This window comes from Corvus moneduloides, unplaced genomic scaffold, assembly GCF_009650955.1.
Source record: "Corvus moneduloides isolate bCorMon1 unplaced genomic scaffold, bCorMon1.pri scaffold_63_arrow_ctg1, whole genome shotgun sequence".
Lineage (NCBI taxonomy): Eukaryota > Metazoa > Chordata > Aves > Passeriformes > Corvidae > Corvus > Corvus moneduloides.
The window spans coordinates 36941-55286 of NW_022436935.1; the positions used below are offsets into that span (position 1 = coordinate 36941).

The 18346-nt window shown below is 52.3% G+C and overlaps 3 protein-coding genes across 4 annotated transcripts; 2 read left to right on the forward strand and 1 right to left on the reverse strand.

Annotated features, from left to right (window-relative positions):
• The first annotated feature begins 263 nt into the window (after positions 1-263).
• On the forward strand, positions 264-704 carry LOC116438984 (feather keratin 3-like). The gene has a single exon (XM_032098025.1). The coding sequence runs from the start codon at positions 316-318 to the stop codon at positions 619-621; it is 306 nt and encodes a 101-aa protein (XP_031953916.1). The 5' UTR covers positions 264-315; the 3' UTR covers positions 622-704.
• A 1977-nt stretch (positions 705-2681) lies between these two features.
• LOC116438983 (feather keratin 1-like) lies at positions 2682-11655 on the reverse strand. Its single transcript, XM_032098024.1, has 2 exons — positions 11614-11655; positions 2682-3148 (listed from the first exon to the last, which is right to left on the reverse strand). Exon 2 carries the CDS (start codon positions 3125-3127, stop codon positions 2822-2824), a length of 306 nt encoding a protein of 101 aa, XP_031953915.1. The 5' UTR covers positions 3128-3148; positions 11614-11655; the 3' UTR covers positions 2682-2821.
• LOC116438982 (feather keratin 1-like) lies at positions 7646-15525 on the forward strand. Of its 2 annotated transcripts, none has more exons than XM_032098023.1 (2): positions 7646-7669; positions 14974-15525. In XM_032098023.1, exon 2 carries the CDS (start codon positions 14995-14997, stop codon positions 15298-15300), a length of 306 nt encoding a protein of 101 aa, XP_031953914.1. In that variant the 5' UTR covers positions 7646-7669; positions 14974-14994; the 3' UTR covers positions 15301-15525. The 2 variants fall into 2 exon arrangements, with proteins under 2 accessions (XP_031953914.1, XP_031953913.1); XM_032098022.1 differs by lacking the exon at positions 7646-7669 and adding an exon at positions 14534-14624.
• The last annotated feature ends 2821 nt before the right edge of the window (positions 15526-18346 follow it).

Below are 18346 nucleotides of genomic sequence, written 5' to 3' on the forward strand. Positions count from 1 at the left end.
AAGCCCTCCTGGGGTATCCTATATTCCACAAGGAATCCCTCTACAAGGAAAGGATCCAAAGACTGGGGAAAGGAAAAGGTTCAGACTTCAGAGAGACTTGTCTGGAGCCATGAGCTACGTGGGGTCTTCCCTGGGTCTGCAATTCCTGCTGAGTTCTTCTAAGAGAAAAGAGATGCTTGTGGGCTACTAGTGGAGTCCTTTAGGGAAGAGAAAAAGGGTATCCCTCACGTGGGGGGTGATAGGTTGCTCTTGAAACACCCCTCATGGTCTGCCCCTCTCTGCTCTCTGTTCCAGGTGCACCTGCAGCCCCAAGACATGTCCTGCTACACCCCGTGCCGGCCCTGCCAGCCCTGCGGCCCCACCCCGCTGGCCAACAGCTGCAATGAGTGCTGTGTCCGGCAGTGCCAGGACTCCACCGTGGCCATCCAGCCCTCCCCAGTCGTGGTGACCCTGCCTGGGCCCATCCTCAGCTCCTTCCCACAGAACACCGCCGTGGGATCCTCCACCTCGGCTGCTGTTGGCAGCATCCTCAGCTCTCAGGGAGTGCCCATCAGCTCCGGGGGCTTTGGCCTCTCAGGCTTGGGCAGTGGCCTCTGTGGCACGAGGTGCTTCCCCTGCTAAAGCTGCTCCCTGCACGGGAGCCTCCACCTGGATTCCCCTCTTTTCCCTCTTTTGACTCATTAAATTCTGCTGCATCCCAGCCCCTGCCTTTGTGTCATCCTTTGCCCCTGCAGACCCTCTCCCAAGGCAGAGAGGCTGCCCTGGGGTGTTTCTGGGAGGGGGTTGTTGGGCTGGTTTTGCACTGGTTGTCATCACAGGCTGGCATTGGCTGTGCTCAGTGTGCACTGAGCGACCCTTTGGGTTCTGAATTTTTGAGCCTCTTTGGGTCAGGATAGAACTTCCCCACATTGTCCAGGGACAAACATTCACTTTGTTTGCACTTCTTTTCCTTTTCCTCCCCACACTGTGACACGAGTAGTCAGCAGTGAGTGTGTTACTGACCAGACAGAGGTTCTGGATTCCCTTCAGACTCCAGCAGATCCCATCCTAACACAGGATGTTCTCAAAGGGAGGGACACAGTGCAGTGGGCTGCCTTCTCACAGCCCCCTGTTATCATGGCATCATAGAATGGATTTGGTTGGAAGAGACCCTTGAGGTTTATCCAGTCCAGCCCTGCTGCCGTGGACACGGATATCTGTCACTGCATCCCATAAGGTTTGAGCAAACGTGACCGTGAACCCTTCCCAAGATGGGACACGCCCTCATTCTCTAGGCAGCATTTCCCAGTGTCCTACCACTCTCACCATAGTAAAATTCTTCCTCATGTCCCATCTGTATTTATCCTAGTTCAGTTTAAAAGTGTTGCTCCTTGTCCAATCAGTGCAGGCCTTGAGAAAACGCCTCTCTCCAACCTCCTCATTCATGCCCTTTACATATTGAAAGGCTGCAAAGAGTTGTCCCCAGAGCCTGCTCTTCTCCTGCCTCAGAAACCTCCACTCCCCCCAGCCTTTCTCCAGAGCAGGGGCAATGCATCCGTGTGATCATTTTGCCGCCCTTGTCTGGAGCTGCTCTCACAGCTCCGTGTCTACTTTGAATTGAGGACTCCAGACTGGATTCAGGGCTCCAGCTGAGGTCTAAGCAGAGCAGATAAGAAGGGGAGAATCCCCTGCCTTGACCTGCTGGCCATGGTTCTGTTTGTGCAGCCCTGGACCTGATGGAATTTCTCAGCTGCAAAGGCACACTGCTGGCTCATGTCCAGTTTTCAATCTCCAGTGTCCCCATGTCTTCCTTAAAGGTCTGCTCTCAGTCTTTTCTTCTCCCAGGCCATTCTGATATTGTGGATTTCCTCAATGCAACTTTCCTGGGAGAGTTTCTGGATGGAGGGAGGCAGGGACAGGCAGCGGGTGTGGGCTGAGAGTCTCAAAGAACTGTCCAGGAGCATCGGAGGGAGAGGAGCAGCTGAACGGCTGCAGGACACAGCTGGGCACAGTGACAAACATCCTCACAGAGTCCAGATTTGAAGTTGGCATTGTAGTAGCCAACCCTGTCACATGCTTCAGCCTCTGAAAAGCAGGGCCCACGTGAGGTGCTTCTGTGGTAACACCATCAAAACAGGAGGAAGTGCCAGGAGTGTTCCTGGACACCAAGGACTGTCATCAACATCGTGGGCTATCAGAGCACAACTGTCAACAGGATATCGATGGGAGCAAAGATCCCACTCTGCTCTGCATTCCCCAGATGGCATCAAGCATGCTGTGCTGCCTACTGGACTGTAACACAAAAATATCTCCAGCAAGGGAAGTGAAATTCGTGAAGATTGGGCAGGTCAGGGAGTGGGCTGAAACATTTACTTGTGGATGAGAGACTGAGGACACAGGCTGTGCTGACAACAGAGAAGAGAAGGAAGGCTTTGATGGGAGAACTAAAAGAATTCCTGGAGTATCTGAATGGTTGCTGAATGGCATCAGGTAATTCTTGGAGGTACAGAGAGGCAGAGGAATTTAGAAAGGTCACACTTAATATGAGTAATCAATGCTGTGTTAGAATAATGAATGCAATGTTGACGACCATGGCAATGCCACTTCCAACAACGCCCTCCCGGAACCACACAGCAACACCTCCCTCACTGGACATGCAGGGTGAGCATGTGCAGGGCAAAGGATGACACAGAGGCATGGACTGGGATGCAGCAGAACTTTAATGAGTCAAAAGATGGGAAAGAAGTCATCTGAGTGGTAGATAGAGCATTGATGCTCTATCCCAGGCTTGTGCCATCCTGTGTGTCCCTGGGTTCCTTTTCCAGGGCCATCGCCAGCAGCTTTAGCAGGGGAGACACCTCGTGCCGCAGAGGCCACTGCCCAAGCCTGAGAGGCCAAAGCCCCCGGAGCTGATGGGCACTCCCTGAGAGCTGAGGATGCTGCCAACAGCAGCCGAGGTGGAGGATCCCACGGCGGTGTTCTGTGGGAAGGAGCTGAGGATGGGCCCGGGCAGCGTCACCACGACTGGAGAGGGCTGGATGGCCACGGTGGAGTCCTGGCACTGCTGGACACAGGGCTCATTGCAGCTGTTGGCCAGCGGGGTGGGGCCGCAGGGCTGGCAGGGCCGGCACGGGGTGAAGCAGGACATGTCTTGGGGCTGGAGATGCACCTGGCAGAGATGGCAAGAAAAAGTCATGAGAGGCATTTGAAAAGCAACCCGTCACCACACCATGCAGCTGCCTTGTTAAGGCAAGATGGGAACAAGAGCTGGAGGTGCTGTACTGATGCCCACAGGCTTCTCCTTCCATTTAGCCAAGAAGTTCCCTGCCAAGAGCAACCAAGCCCAGGGTAATCCCACCTATCCCATCACTCACTTCAGCCAAGTCCCAAACTCTTGCACACTTTCTGTTCCCACCCCTCTCCCAGCATAGGCAGCCCCATGACGCAGCATAGAACAAAGGGGCAGGTATGTGCAGAAAGCAGAAGGGAGGAGAAGAGAAGGAGGGAGAGCAGAAAAGTCTTCAAGCTTACCTTGTTCCCAATGAGATGGAGACAAGAGGACTGGATGTGAGAGTGAGGAGAAGGGCTGGCTTTTATACTTCTCCTGCACCACCCCAGGTCCACAGTCACTGCACAAGTAATTTTCCAACAGACTCATCTCCAAAGCAAAATATCCTCCCTAAAACCACAAGCTGTGCTTTTGTTTCTGTCAGCGCTGCCGTTTCATTTCCTCGTTGCTGACATTCCTGCTCTGCCTTGCAGGATCCTTTCAAGGATCCACAAGGAGAAGATACCCCATGCACTGTCACGTCAGTGAGCGCAGAAGTACAGGAGGGGTCCCGTGCAGGGAGGAGATGTTAGCTTGGCACAGTGAAGTGCTGTTTGTAACTGCAGTGGATGAGCTCCAAGTCAAGGATTGCCTGGGAAAAGTCAACCCATGCAAGCAGAAGCTGGAAGGGAAGGGCTGCACAGGCCTCATCTACCTGGCCTGAGGCTTGTCTCAGGCTGTGGTGGGGGGCTCTCCTGAATACTTTACAGAGTTAAAGAAAGGTTTGTAGAAAACATCTTCCCACCATCTGGGACACATCCCTGGGCTTCACGTGACATGACTTCTCCTGGCATTAGTGCTTCCTCATGCTTCCTTTCCCCGGACCTAAAGGCTGCCTCAGCCTGGAGCACAAACCATCACCAGTGGGGAAGCTGGAAACTTGCACAACTCCCCAGTGACTGAGCTGGAAGGACCCTGTGGTACCACATGCCTGGGGATGCTCAGGCAGGGGACGTGCTCAGAAGGGCCCTGGGTACAAACCCAGGTCTCAAACCACATCAAGCAGGGCTGTACTTCCCTGCCCTGCAGACATGGAGGCAGCTGGAGAGCATCCAGCAGGGCAAGGGAATGCCTTCAGTAGGCAAAATTTCCAGGGAGAGACTCACCCTATCCATGGAGTCATGCTCCAAGTTTGGGTTGACCGTGTGTCCGTCTTTTGGTGACGTGCTGCATGCAGGCCCATGACCCACACGCAGCTGAATTGGCCTCCAGCAAGGGCAGCTCCATCCATGCCTTGGGAAAACCATCTTCAGTCTTTGGGCTGTTCCTTGTAAAGAGCTCCAGGCAGCTCAAACAGACATTGCCCTCAGCATGAACTTGTTACCATCCCTCCCACAGCTCAGGGGGTGTTGGGGTTCCTCCCCCCTGCCGTGGGGTCCGGGGAGAAGGGGCCCCGGGGTAGAGGCACCGGGTTTCTCCACTCTCTGGTCAACTTCGTTCCCCATTGGGTGTTTTGTGTTCCTCTGCCCAGGAAGGACCCTGTTGGTTCCGTGATTGTTACAGTTCTTCGGCAGTCGCCGGCCATGTGGCTGGAAAATAAACATCTCTGAAAAACATCTATCAAGAATCGGTCCTTATATTTTTCCACGGGCCTCGCTGTCTTATGCATGTTGCAAAAATCCCCACTGCAACAATGGTGGAAAATGTGGGCAGAACGATGCCTTGGAGACAGCGCCTGAGGAATAACTGAAATTCTGAAGGTCCCTGAAAATTCGTGAGTAAAGGACACTCTGGATCTCTGTCTTCTTGCCTTGCTTTGGCTGTTCTCTCTGGACTATGGAGGAATTGTGGGAAGTGTGGCTGTCAAAGCCACAGAAAGAAATGTATCTAGAAGTTAAAGGAATCCTGGCACAGCAAAACAGGAAACTTGCTCTGGGAGATCTAGAACATTTTTTTGACTGGCTTTTCAAAAATTTCTTTTGTATTTCTCGAGACTTACTTTTTGATATTAATCCTCCTGGAATTGGTAACTTGTATTTTTGGTCCGAGATCTTGGGTGAGATATTGGCTCAATGAAAACATGGACTAGTGATAGAACTTCTCCGTGCATCTCCTGTAATCAGTGAAGCTCTTCAGGTGCGTGTGCATGGTCCCATTACCTCTGTGGCAGAAGATGACCATCATCACATGGCTGGGACCATGCGGTGGCCATCCCAGGAGCGCGTGACTGCAGCCACAGGGTGTCCCCTGCCCGTGCCGGCAGAGGTGCCCATGCTGGATGCGCCCGGCATCCTCGGGAGCCTGTGCCTTATCGCGGACCCCATTCCTGTCTCGGGGTCCCCTGCCATGCGACTGTGAGTGAGGGAGCGACGCCGCAGGCGCCGCGGGTTCCGTGGGCCACGTGCAGCAGAGAGGCGGCTCCTGCGAGCAGCCAGGAACCGGGCTCAGCGTGGGAACCCGCTCCGAGCACACGGCTCGGAGAGCTTCGTAGAGAGAGAAGCGGCGGTTTCCACAGCGACACGAGAAGCCGCGCAGCGCAGCACCGAGCCGAAGCGGCGCCTCTCGGAGGGCGCGGAGCAGCAGCAACGCTGGGGCCCAACCGAGGCATTGGGGTCGGCGAAGCAGTGGCCTCGCAGGACCAGCAGCCACAACACAGATGCAAGCACGTAATAGGAGAAGTTCTAGCAACAAAAATCAGGAATTGTGAAGCGGTACAATGTCAAAAACAGCTGTGGTTTTATAATGAGATGTGACAACCAGGAAGATGTATTCATCCCCAGAACTGCCATTAAAAGGAATAACCTTGAAAAATACCTCCAAAGTGTAGGAGATGGAGAAGCTGTACAATTTGATATTGTGCAAGGAAGAAAAGGCCCACAGGTGGCCCACGTGACAGGGCCTGGTGGTATTCCAGTCAAAGGCAGCCATTATGCTCAAAATTATAAACAATATCCATCGCAGCAACTTCCCTACCTGCAGCCTACTTTCCCCTTTTACCCTATACCCAATATGAACCCTTTCCTAAGTTAACCTCATCTGCAATTTATCCCTAATCCATTTTTCACCCCATGGCTTCCCTATACAATTCCCTTTCCCTACAACACCTCTCCGATGCCAAGGGGTGGATGAAAAAGGGGAGGGAAGAAATTAATTATTTTTGATTAGAGTTCCAACAGGTAGAAATGGGAGAAACCCTCTCCTGCCTCAGTTTCCCCACAAAGCATGCTCAGAGTGTCCTGTCTCCCTTCTGCCAGCCTTAAGATGTTCCAGAGAAAAAATCCATTTGGACATTTAGAGACTCAGGAGGGTGGCTTGTTTTCTTTTGAAATTGTTATCTTATGTTTTTCCAGTTGTTTCCAATGTTAAGTTTTAAATCTCTTTTAGTTAAAACAAAAGGGTGAAGTGTTGGGGTTCCTCCCCCCTGCCATGGGGTCCTGGGAGAGGGGTCCCAGGGTGGAGGCACCGGGTTTCCCCACTCCCTGGCCAACCTTTTTCCCCATTGATTGTTTTGTGTTCCCCTGCGCAGGGAAGGAACCTCTGGTCCCATGATTGCTACAGTGCCTCGGCAGTCGCTGGCCCCAGTTGTGGCTGGAAAATAAACATCTCTAAAACTAAAGACCAAGAATCGGTCCATATTTCTTTTCCACAGGCCTCGCTGTCTTATACATGTTGCAGTAATCCCCGCTGCAACAAGGGGGCTTTCAGGACAATCAGCTTCTTTTGGAAAAGTATCCTCGGCTAGTATGGGGCCAAAGTGTGTGGCCAAAGTGTATGTTGATCTGAGGAAAATGGGAAGAACAAGGTATTTACTCAACCTCCACACACCCCTACGACAGTGAGAAGGGACCCAGCTCCAGAAGGCATCTCAAGGAATCCTGGCATCCAGGAGAGCAAAGTTATCTTCCCTCACAACTGCTGATGGCACACACTGGGAGTCCCACAAGGCAGCCACGAGAGGGGACAACCTTGCCAAACAAACTGTCACATAAGGAGAAGACAGGCTTGGTGGGAGGGTATGTCCAGCTGCCTGCAAAGAAGGTAGAAAACAACCACACTGTATTTCCCCAGATAGGTGTCAACTGTCTGCATAGACCCCTCCAGCACATGCAACTCATCTTCTGCACGTACTGATGTGTCACTGCTCAGAAAATCCTTAGGCCTTTCATCTCAGTGCTTGAAAGAATCCTTGGAGGCCTATTGGTCACGTCAGAAAGGAGGGAATGAAAATGGCAGCGTTGATGGAAACAAAAGCACAAGCTGTGGCATTAGGGAGGATATTTTGCTGGGGAGGCGAGTCTGTAGGAAAATTACTGCTCTTGCGCAGTGACTGCGGGCCTGGGGCGGTGCAGGAGCAGTATAAAAGCAGGACCTTCTCTTCATTCTCTCATCCACTCTTTACGGTTCCATCTCACTGGGAACAAGGTGAGTTTGGAAGAGGTTTCTCTTCTCCTCCTCCTTATCCCCCTTTTCCTCCTCTTGTGGGCTGTCTCAGCACATACTTCTCTCTGTCATATTCTGGGGCCATGAGAATGCACGGATAGGAAAGGAACAAGACACTGGGGAAAGGAAAAAGTTCAGGCTTCAGAGAGACATGTCTGGAGCCATGAGCTACGTGGGGTCATCCCTGGGACTTCAATTCCTGCTGAGTTCTTCTGAGGGAAAGGAGATGCTTGTGGGCTACTAGTGAAGTCCTTTAGGGAAGAGAAAAAGGGTATCCCTCACGTGGGGGGTGACAGGTTGCTCTTGAAACACCCCTCATGGTCTGCCCCTCTCTGCTCTCTGTTCCAGGTGCACCTGCAGCCCCAAGACATGTCCTGCTACACCCCGTGCCGGCCCTGCCAGCCCAGCGGCCCCACCCCGCTGGCCAGCAGCTGCAATGAGCCCTCTGTCCAGAAGACCCCGGACTCCACCGTGGCCATCCAGCCCTCTCCAGTCGTGGTGACGCTGCCCGGGCCCATCCTCAGCTCCTTCCCACAGAACACCGCCGTGGGATCCTCCACCTCGGCTGCTGTTGGCAGCATCCTCAGCTCTCAGGGAGTGCCCATCAGCTCCGGGGGCTTTGGCCTCTCAGGCTTGGGCAGTGGCCTCTGTGGCACGAGGTGCTTCCCCTGCTAAAGCTGCTCCCTGCACTGGAGCCTCCACCTCAATCCGCCTCTTTTCCCTCTTTTGACACATTAAATTCTGCTGCATCCCAGCCCATGCCTTTGTGTCATCCTTTGCCCTGCAGACCCTCTCCCAGGGCAGAGAGGCTGCCCTGGGGTGTTTCTGGGAGGGGGTTGTTGGGCTTGTTTTGCACTGGCTGTCATCACAGGCTGGCATTGGCTGTGCTCAGTGTGCACTGAGCGACCCTTTGGGTTCTGAATTTTTGAGCCTCTTTGGGTCAGGATAGAACTTCCCCACATTGTCCAGGGACAAACATTCACTTTGTTTGCACTTCTTTTCCTTTTCCTCCCCACACTGTGACACGAGTAGTCAGCAGTGAGTGTGTTACTGACCAGACAGAGGTTCTGGATTCCCTTCAGACTCCAGCAGATCCCATCCTAACACAGGATGTTCTCAAAGGGAGGGACACAGTGCAGTGGGCTGCCTTCTCACAGCCCCCTGTTATCATGGCATCATAGAATGGATTTGGTTGGAAGAGACCCTTGAGGTTTATCCAGTCCAGCCCTGCTGCCGTGGACACGGATATCTGTCACTGCATCCCATAAGGTTTGAGCAAACGTGACCGTGAACCCTTCCCAAGATGGGACACGCCCTCATTCTCTAGGCAGCATTTCCCAGTGTCCTACCACTCTCACCATAGTAAAATTCTTCCTCATGTCCCATCTGTATTTATCCTAGTTCAGTTTAAAAGTGTTGCTCCTTGTCCAATCAGTGCAGGCCTTGAGAAAACGCCTCTCTCCAACCTCCTCATTCATGCCCTTTACATATTGAAAGGCTGCAAAGAGCTGTCCCCAGAGCCTGCTCTTCTCCTGCCTCAGAAACCTCCACTCCCCCCAGCCTTTCTCCAGAGCAGGGGCAATGCATCCGTGTGATCATTTTGCCGCCCTTGTCTGGAGCTGCTCTCACAGCTCCGTGTCTACTTTGAATTGAGGACTCCAGACTGGATTCAGGGCTCCAGCTGAGGTCTAAGCAGAGCAGATAAGAAGGGGAGAATCCCCTGCCTTGACCTGCTGGCCATGGTTCTGTTTGTGCGGCCCTGGACTGTCGACTTTCAGGTGGGGGAAGCCATGCAGACAATCAATGTGATTGGTAGAGCAAGCTTCGTTTATTAGCAATACAGAGGCATTTATATAGTATTGAATACAAGCTTATCAGTTCTTTAATTAGTTTAAGCATTCAAAGGCGCATTCTTACTTCTACAGAATTTGGTTACATAAAAACTACATTTGGCAGGCTTTATGCTTTGTCTCGAGAGATCAAAGTCTTTCCTCCCTTCTCATGGTCAGCACATTTTTATCAGAACAGCACTGTATCTCCTAAAAAACTCCCTTTTTGTTCCCAGGCCTGTTCCTCACACAGGCACTTTCTCATGGAGGTTTTTTCTCATGCAGGCCTTTGCTTGCAGGCTTTTGCTTGTACAGTTATTGATTTGTTCCCTTTATCAATAATCCGTGTCCCTGATCCTCTAATCATTCTGCAACACTGGACGTGATGGAATTTCTCAGCTGCAAAGGCACATTGCTGGCTCATGTCCAGTTTTCAATCTCCAGTGTCCCCATGTCTTCCTCAAAGGTCTGCTCTCAGTCTTTTCTTCTCCCAGGCCATTCTGATATTGTGGATTTCCTCAATGCAACTTTCCTGGGAGAGTTTCTGGATGGAGGGAGGCAGGGACAGGCAGCGGGTGTGGGCTGAGAGTCTCAAAGAACTGTCCAGGGGCATCGGAGGGAGAGGAGCAGCTGAACGGCTGCAGGACACAGCTGGGCACAGTGACAAACATCCTCACAGAGTCCAGATTTGAAGTTGGCATTGTAGTAGCCAACCCTGTCACATGCTTCAGCCTCTGAAAAGCAGGGCCCACGTGAGGTGCTTCTGTGGTAACACCATCAAAACAGGAGGAAGTGCCAGGAGTGTTCCTGGACACCAAGGACTGTCATCAACATCGTGGGCTATCAGAGCACGACTGTCAACAGGATATCGATGGGAGCAAAGATCCCACTCTGCTCTGCATTCCCCAGATGGCATCAAGCATGCTGTGCTGCCTACTGGACTGTAACACAAAAATATCTCCAGCAAGGGAAGTGAAATACATGAAGATTGGGCAGGTCAGGGAGTGGGCTGAAACATTTACTTGTGGATGAGAGACTGAGGACACAGGCTGTGCTGACAACAGAGAAGAGAAGGAAGGCTTTGATGGGAGGACTAAAAGAATTCCTGGAGTATCTGAATGGTTGCTGAATGGCATCAGGTAATTCTTGGAGGTACAGAGAGGCAGAGGAATTTAGAAAGGTCACACTTAATATGAGTAATCAATGCTGCGTTAGAATAATGAATGCAATGTTGACAACCATGGCAATGCCACTTCCAACAACGCCCTCCCGGAACCACACAGCAACACCTCCCTCACTGGACATGCAGGGTGAGCATGTGCAGGGCAAAGGATGACACAGAGGCATGGACTGGGATGCAGCAGAACTTTAATAAATCAAGAGACGGAAAAGAGGGGGATCCAGGTGGAGGCTCCAGTGCAGGGAGCAGCTTTAGCAGGGGAGGCCACAGAGGCCACTGCCCAAGCCTGAGAGGCCAAAGCCCCCGGAGCTGATGGGCACTCCCTGAGAGCTGAGGATGCTGCCAACAGCAGCCGAGGTGGAGGATCCCACGGCGGTGTTCTGTGGGAAGGAGCTGAGGATGGGGCCAGGCAGAGTCACCACGACTGGGGAGGGCTGGATGGCCACGGTGGAGTCCTGGCACTGCCGGACACAGGGCTCATTGCAGCTGTTGGCCAGCGGGGTGGGGCCGCAGGGCTGGCAGGGCCGGCACGGGGTGAAGCAGGACATGTCTTGGGGCTGCAGGTGCACCTGGCAGACAGAGCAGTGGCAAGCAGAGCAGAGGGCTGAGTGAGGGGAGCCTGTTGCTCCATCACGATGGAGAAAACCAGAAGTGGACAATTGCACCACATTGTTTAAAGAGGCCCAACAGCCTCACCTCCTACTCAGCTCTTAAGAACCCCCCTAAGAGTGATCAAGCCCAGGGGCTCCTCCACAACTCAGGAGACATTTCAGCCAAAACCCAGCCTCTCTCCATGCACAACTTCTGCCCCTTCCCTCTCCCATGACAAGCAGTTCTCAAGAGCCCACATGGGATTAAAGCAAAGAATGGGATCAGAAAGCTTAAAGGAGCAAGAAAAGAAAGGGCTTCAGACTCACCTTGATCCCAAGGAGATGGAGGTGAGAGGAGTGGATGAGAGAGCGAGGAGAAGGTGCCCCTTTTATACTGCTCCTGCACCGCCCCAGGCCCACAGGCACTGCACAAGGGCAGTAATTTTCCAACACATTCACCTCCAAAGAAAAATATCCTCCCTAACGCCACACGTTGTGGTTTGATTTCCATAAACACTGCCATTTCATTTCCTCATTTCTCACGTGCTTGCTCTGTGTTGCAGCTCCTTTCACGTGTGCCATGCGAGGCCTGAGGATACCCGGGGTCAGAGCGTGTCCATGCAGGCACAGGATGTGCCCCCGTGCCAGAGGGTCCCGTGCACGCAGGGGATGTTGGCTGGGGGCAGTGCCTTGCCACTGTTGGCAGCTGCTTCTGCGGGGACAGGCCCAGCTCTGCCCTGCCCCGCACAGAGCAGCAGAGCATCCAGAGCCTCCTCTCCTGACACCACGTCCTGCCTGCTGCTCTCTCCCCGCTCTCACCTCACTCCAATGCCCACTGGCCACTGCTTCTCCACGGAAATGCTTTCCTCTCCCTTCGTCCTGATGCCCTTTGCTGATGCAGAACATTAGCTGGGCTGTCTGAGTATTCCAGGGCTGGGTTTACCAAAGCCAAGGCCCACCTGGAGCAGAATCAGCAAAGCTGGTGGTGGGAAACAAGAAGATCTTCCACACACGGCAGCAGCAAAAGGGAGGCTTGAGCCAAGGCTGACTGGGGCAGCTTCGCTGGGGACAGGGGTTATGGGAGAGGGGAAGGCTCCCCAGGGCTTCTGGGCTTTGGTCTTCACTGGCAACATTTCTTGTCACAGGCTCAGGCTCCTGATATTCCTCAGAAATAGTGGTAGGGAAAACTTCCCCACAGCAGAGGAGAAGGATCAGCTGTAGGATCTTTTAAACAGACTGAACTGACATGAACGTGTGCAACCTGGTGATGGACACACGAGTCTTGTTGTCAGTGAAAACACCTCCAAACACCCTTTGGCTAGTGCCAGCAGTCAGGGAATGCAGCTGAGGACAGGGAGAAAGACAATGCATCCTGACTTCCAGAAGGCCATGACTGAAATCTGGCTTTGCTGCAGGTCTCCAAGGGTTGTGATGAGTGGGATGAAATGCAGCTGGCAGAGACTCACTCTTGGTGCAGTGCTCGGCCCAGACTTGGGCCAGCACTGCTTAACCCCTTTGGGCAAAGTCCTGCAAGGCTGGAGGGAGAAACTCCTGCCCTACCATGGGCTGGGGAAGCCAAAGAACTTTGCAGTACAGGAAGGGGGTCCTGCAGGGCATCACAACACAGCTCCGGGCCTTTGTGGAACTGGCACCCGACAGCATCCAAGGCTGCATTAATAAGGGGTTTGCTCTCCAACAATGAGAGAGGTGGAATGTGACCCCTCTCCTCTGCTCCACAGTGCTGAGAAATCAGCTGCCACATAGAACAGTTGCCCAGTATGAGAGAGGCACAGTCATACTGGTGCAGGTCCAGCAAAGGGCCTCAGTGCCCATGACTGGAGCCCCTGGGACAGGAGGGGCTGCATGAGGTGGGGTTGTCTGCCCCAGAGGAGAGGGGGCATCCAGGCACACTGCTCAGCAATGGCTAAAAGAGCTGTGGGAGGAGTCCAGAACACAGAGCCAGGCTCTCCTGAATCCTCTCCAGAGAGGGGACAAGGGGAAATAGGCGCACTGGAAATATGGGAAATTCCAGGGAAACATAAGAAAAGATGTTGTTAGTGTGAGGGTGGTAAAGAACTTGCCTGACACAGGCAGGTTGAGGATTGTTCATGCTTGTAGGAGTTCAGAGTTTGGCAGGTCTTGGCCCTGAGCATCCTCCAAGGGCTGATCATGCTGTGCAGAGGGGTGGTTGCACTACGTGACCACCAGAGGTTCCTTCCAGTCCCATGGAGTCTGTCATGGGGAAAAAACAGTGATGCACAGCTGCCCCTGAGAAGGAAGAACTTGAAGTGAATGCTGGAATCAAGGGCAGACTTGGCTGTCACACCAAAGAAAGTGGAGAGGAAGAGCTGGTGTCAGGGAGGAAATGAGTAGCAATGTACAGCCCCTGGATGTCAAAAAACTTATACCTAGTCAGGCATCTGGCAGGTCAGATAGCATGGAGGCACCTGTGAAATGCAAAAGAGATCAGAAAAGCTGGCAGCAGATTAGGCACTCTGTGGTCAAGGATTAAGAAAGGTTCAGGAAAAACACAGGAAAGCAAGAGGAGACTCTGAACATAGGGAGATGTGCTCAAGAGGGCCCTGCTTACAAAAACAGGCTACATCAAGGAGCACTGCACTTCCCTGCCCTCCAGACATGGAGGCAGCTGGGATGCGTCCCAGGAGGGCAAGGGAATGCCTTCAGTAGGCAAATTTCCAGGGAGAGACTCTCCCTACCAGTGACAAGTCACGCTCTAATATTGGGTTGGCCGTGTGTCAGCCTTTTGGTGGGAGGCCAAGGCAGGAGGGTGGGATGTCTGCAGGCTTTGTTCCAGGCAGGGCTGAATTCCCCTTCAGCAAGTGCAGCTCCATCCAGGCACAGAGAAAACATCTCCAGCACTGAGCTGTAGCCAAGCCCGCAGCTCCAGGCAGCCACTACACACCTTGCCCTCAGCAGGGCCTTATTGCCTGCAAAAGAAGGTGGAAATCAATGTTACCATTTTTCCCTGGTCCCATGATGCCTTTCTTCTAGAGACCCCTCCAGCACATCTTCTGCCTGTACTGATGTATCCCTGCCTGGGAAATCCTTCAGCCTTTCATCTCGATACTTGAAAGGATGTTTGGACGCCTAATGATCATGTCAGGAATGAGGAAAAGAAATGGCCATGTTGATGGAAATAAAAGCACAGCCTGTGGCATTAGGGAGGATATTTTGCTTTGGAGGTGAGTCTATAGGAAAATTATTACCCTTGTGCAGTGACTGTGGGCCTAGGGCAGTGCAGGGGCGGTATAGGAGAGAGCTCTTGTCCTCGTCACTCTCTCATCCACCCCTCTTGCCTCAGTCTGCTTGAGAACAAGGTGAGTTGGGTCACTTTTCTCCTCTCCCTCCTTTTCCTCTTCCTCCTCCTATTTTCCAGTGCATACCTGTCACTTGGTCCTATGCTGCATCATGGGACTGCTCTCTCTGAGAAGCGAAATGTGAGACAGCGCCATGTGGAGGGAGGCTGGGGCTTTGCTGAAGTGAGTGATGGTCTAGGCATCTGAGACTGGTTGCTCTTGGCAGGGAACTTGTGGGCTAAATGTGGAAAAACTGTGGGCATCCCTGCATTTCCAGCTCTCATCTCTATCTTGGCTTGAGTCATGGTATGGTGACAGGCTGCTCTTCAAACACCCCTCATGGTCTGCTCCTCAATGTCCTGTCTGCCAGGTGCACCTGCAGCCCCAAGACATGTCCTGCTTCACCCCGTGCCGGCCCTGCCAGCCCTGCGGCCCCACCCCGCTGGCCAACAGCTGCAATGAGCCCTGTGTCCGGCAGTGCCAGGACTCCACCGTCATCATCGAACCCTCTCCTGTGGTGGTGACGCTGCCCGGGCCCATCCTCAGCTCCTTTCCACAGAACACCGTGGTGGGATCCTCCACCTCGGCTGCTGTTGGCAGCATCCTCAGCTCTCAGGGAGTGCCCATCAGCTCCGGGGGCTTTGGCCTCTCAGGCTTGGGCAGTGGCCTCTGTGGCATGAGGGGCCTCCCCTGCTAAAGCTGCTGGCGATGGCCCTGGGGAAGGAAGCCAGGGATGCAGAGGGTGGAACTGCCCTGGGGACACAGCATCGGCTTGTTGCTTCCTGAGGGACTGAGCCAGCCCAGCCCATGCCTTGCAGAAGGACAGGGCCAGCCTGGGCTCTCGGGAAGCACGGCCCATCCCTGCCTGTGCCCTCTGCCACTCTCTCCTTTCCCTCCTGTGTCTTTGTTGCCTTGTGCTCCCCTGGGCTGTGAGCCGCACTCAGCCAGCCTGGGGAGGAGCTGCTGGCCCTGCTCCCTCTCTGGATCAGGCAGAGGGACACCTCCTGGGGCACAGATTCCCTTCTGTCCCTTGTGCTCTCTGCACTGGGACCTCCAGACAGAACAACCTCATTTCTGTCTTTTGTCTCATTAAACATCTGCTGCATCCCAGCCTGTGTGTCTGTGTCATTCTTTCCTCTGCAGGTTCTTTTGCAATATGCTCAGGGTAAAAGATGTTTCTAAGGGCTGTTTTTGTAAGGGTTTGCTTGGGGTGAATATTCACCCAATGCTGATGGATAACAGCATTGTATAGGGTCTACACAGGATGGAGTTCAGTTTCACCAAATCAACCCTTCTCCTGGTTCTTTGCAGTTGGAGATGGAATGGTGCTGATAACACAGAAATATTTTGCATTTTTCTGGGCAGTGCTTGTGTAGCATCAATCCTGTCTCTTCACTCTCCTCTGCAAATGGCCATGAGAGTGGATGTGGTCAAGAGGCTGGGAGACGACACAGCCAGGCTGCCTAACCCACACTGACCAAAGGAATATTCAATACCATATGACACCATGGTCAGCAATAAATCCTGAGAGAAAGGAGGAAGAGGGTAGCGAGGGAGCATTCATTAACAGATTGTTTGTCCAGGAAGAAACTGCTAAGTGTACCATGTCCCTGCTTCCCAGGAGTGGCTGCACATTGCCTGTTGATGGAAGGTGATAATAAAACTCTTTTTTTTTTTCCTGTGTTTTTGCAATTTTTCCTTGCTTTTCTTCATTAAACTGTCTTTATCTCAACATACAGTTTTTAAATCTTATCTTCTCCCACCATACTCTCTCTGAGGAGGGGGAGTGATAGAACATTTTGGTGGGCACCTGAGGGCCAGGGAAGATGAGACTGTGCTGAGGGACCTATCTTGTGGGGAGGATGAGCAAACAGACCTCTCCCTTCTCATCCATGTGTGATGCAGGTTGTCTTGCTGGGCAGGCTCACAAAGCCCTTTTTCATCTTAGTGTGAGGTGTTTAAAAATACTAATTAACTCTATTAACTTAATGTGGTGTTTGAGGTATATGGTGTCAGGGTGGTGAAAGAATAGAATTTTTTGATGTGGCAACAGTGAAACTTGTCCTGAAGTGGCTGGCCCCTGAGTGGCAGCTTTTAACACAATACTGGAGCTTGACCTGTACTATCAGAGGACAGGGATCCAGACAGGGGCCCAAATCACTTCTGAGAATATCATGATTGAATCATGCATCCAAACTACATTTAAGAACACAGAAGTTGAGGCAGGCACCCAAATCACACATGAGAACACCAGGGCTGACTACCAGAGCATAGTCAGGCGATCAGTGGCGTGATAATCCCACTCCACTCAGAACTCAGCTGATGGCATCTAGAATACTGTAGTGAGTTTGGGGGTCTAATGAGAGAAAGATGCATCTGTGAGAAGGGCTGGAAGGATCATCCAGAGAGCTACAGGCCTGTTGATGCCATGAAGATTTTTTGCCTGTTTTTTTATACCCCTGTTATACCTTTTTACAACTTCTGTATTCTTAGTGGTTTTTGCCTACATTCTTGGACTTGTTTGTCAAGCTGGGAGACTAAACATTTTAGAAACTTCGTAGGTAGGGATCAGTGTGCCCCAGACCCCAAGGTCCTCTCCAGAACACATTCTGTAAACCAAGATAGAACCATCCAGGAGAAGGCTCCTTGGGGAGGGGGGCTCACTCGAGCCTCTCATTGGGGAATCTTTGATAGATCTGCTAATTAGTAAAACCTGTAATGTTATACTCGATCTTTTGGGGTTGTGCATTGCAGTGTGCATTTCGATGCATATGACCTGGACATGTGCACCTAAGGATCCTTAAAATAAATACCAAGGTAAAATCCCTTTTTCCCTTCTAACTGTGTTTGACTCTTGATTTTAAGACCAGGAAAAGGCATCACTGTCAGTCTGACCTTGGCACCAGGGAAGGTTATGGAGCAGATCATCTTGAGTACAACCACACGGCACGGACAGGACAGCCAGGTGATCAGGCCCAGTCAGAATGTCTTTATGAAATGCAGACCCTACTTGACTAACCTGATCTCCTGTGACAAGATTACCCACTAAGTGGATGAGGAAAATGTTGTAGAAGTTGTTTACCTGGACTTTAGTAAAGTCTTTGACACCATTTCCCACCAAATTTTCTTGGAGAAACTCACTGCTCATGACTTGAATGTGGCTTATATTCACTGGATAAAAATTTGGCTTTATGGCCAGGCTCAGAAAGTGGTGGTGAGTGAAGTTCAGTCCAGTTGATGGCCAGTCACTAGTGGTGTTGCCCTGGGCTCAGTATTTAGTCCAGTTTGGATTATTATCTTTATGGATGACCAGGACCAGGGGATCAAATGCACCCTCAGTAAGTTTGCAGATGACTCCAAGTTGGATCCTGTTGATCCTCTAGAGGGCAGAAAGGTTCTACAGAGGGATCTGGCCAGGCTGGATCAATGGATCAAGGCCAGTTGTATAAGGTTCAACAAGAAGAAATGCTGGGTCCAGCCCCTGGGTCACAACAATCCCCTGCATCACTACAGTCTTGGGGCAGAATGGCTGGAAAGCTGCCTGGGGGAAAGGACCTGGGCATGCTGATTGACAGCAGTGGAACATGAGCCCAGGTGGGCAAGAAGGCCAGTGGCACGTGGCTTGTAACTGCAATAATGTGGCCAGTGGGACCAGGGCAGTGATTGTCCCTCTGTGCTGGGCACTGGTGAAGGCACACCTTGAGTCCTATGTCCAGTTCTGGGCCCTTCACTGCAGGAAAGAC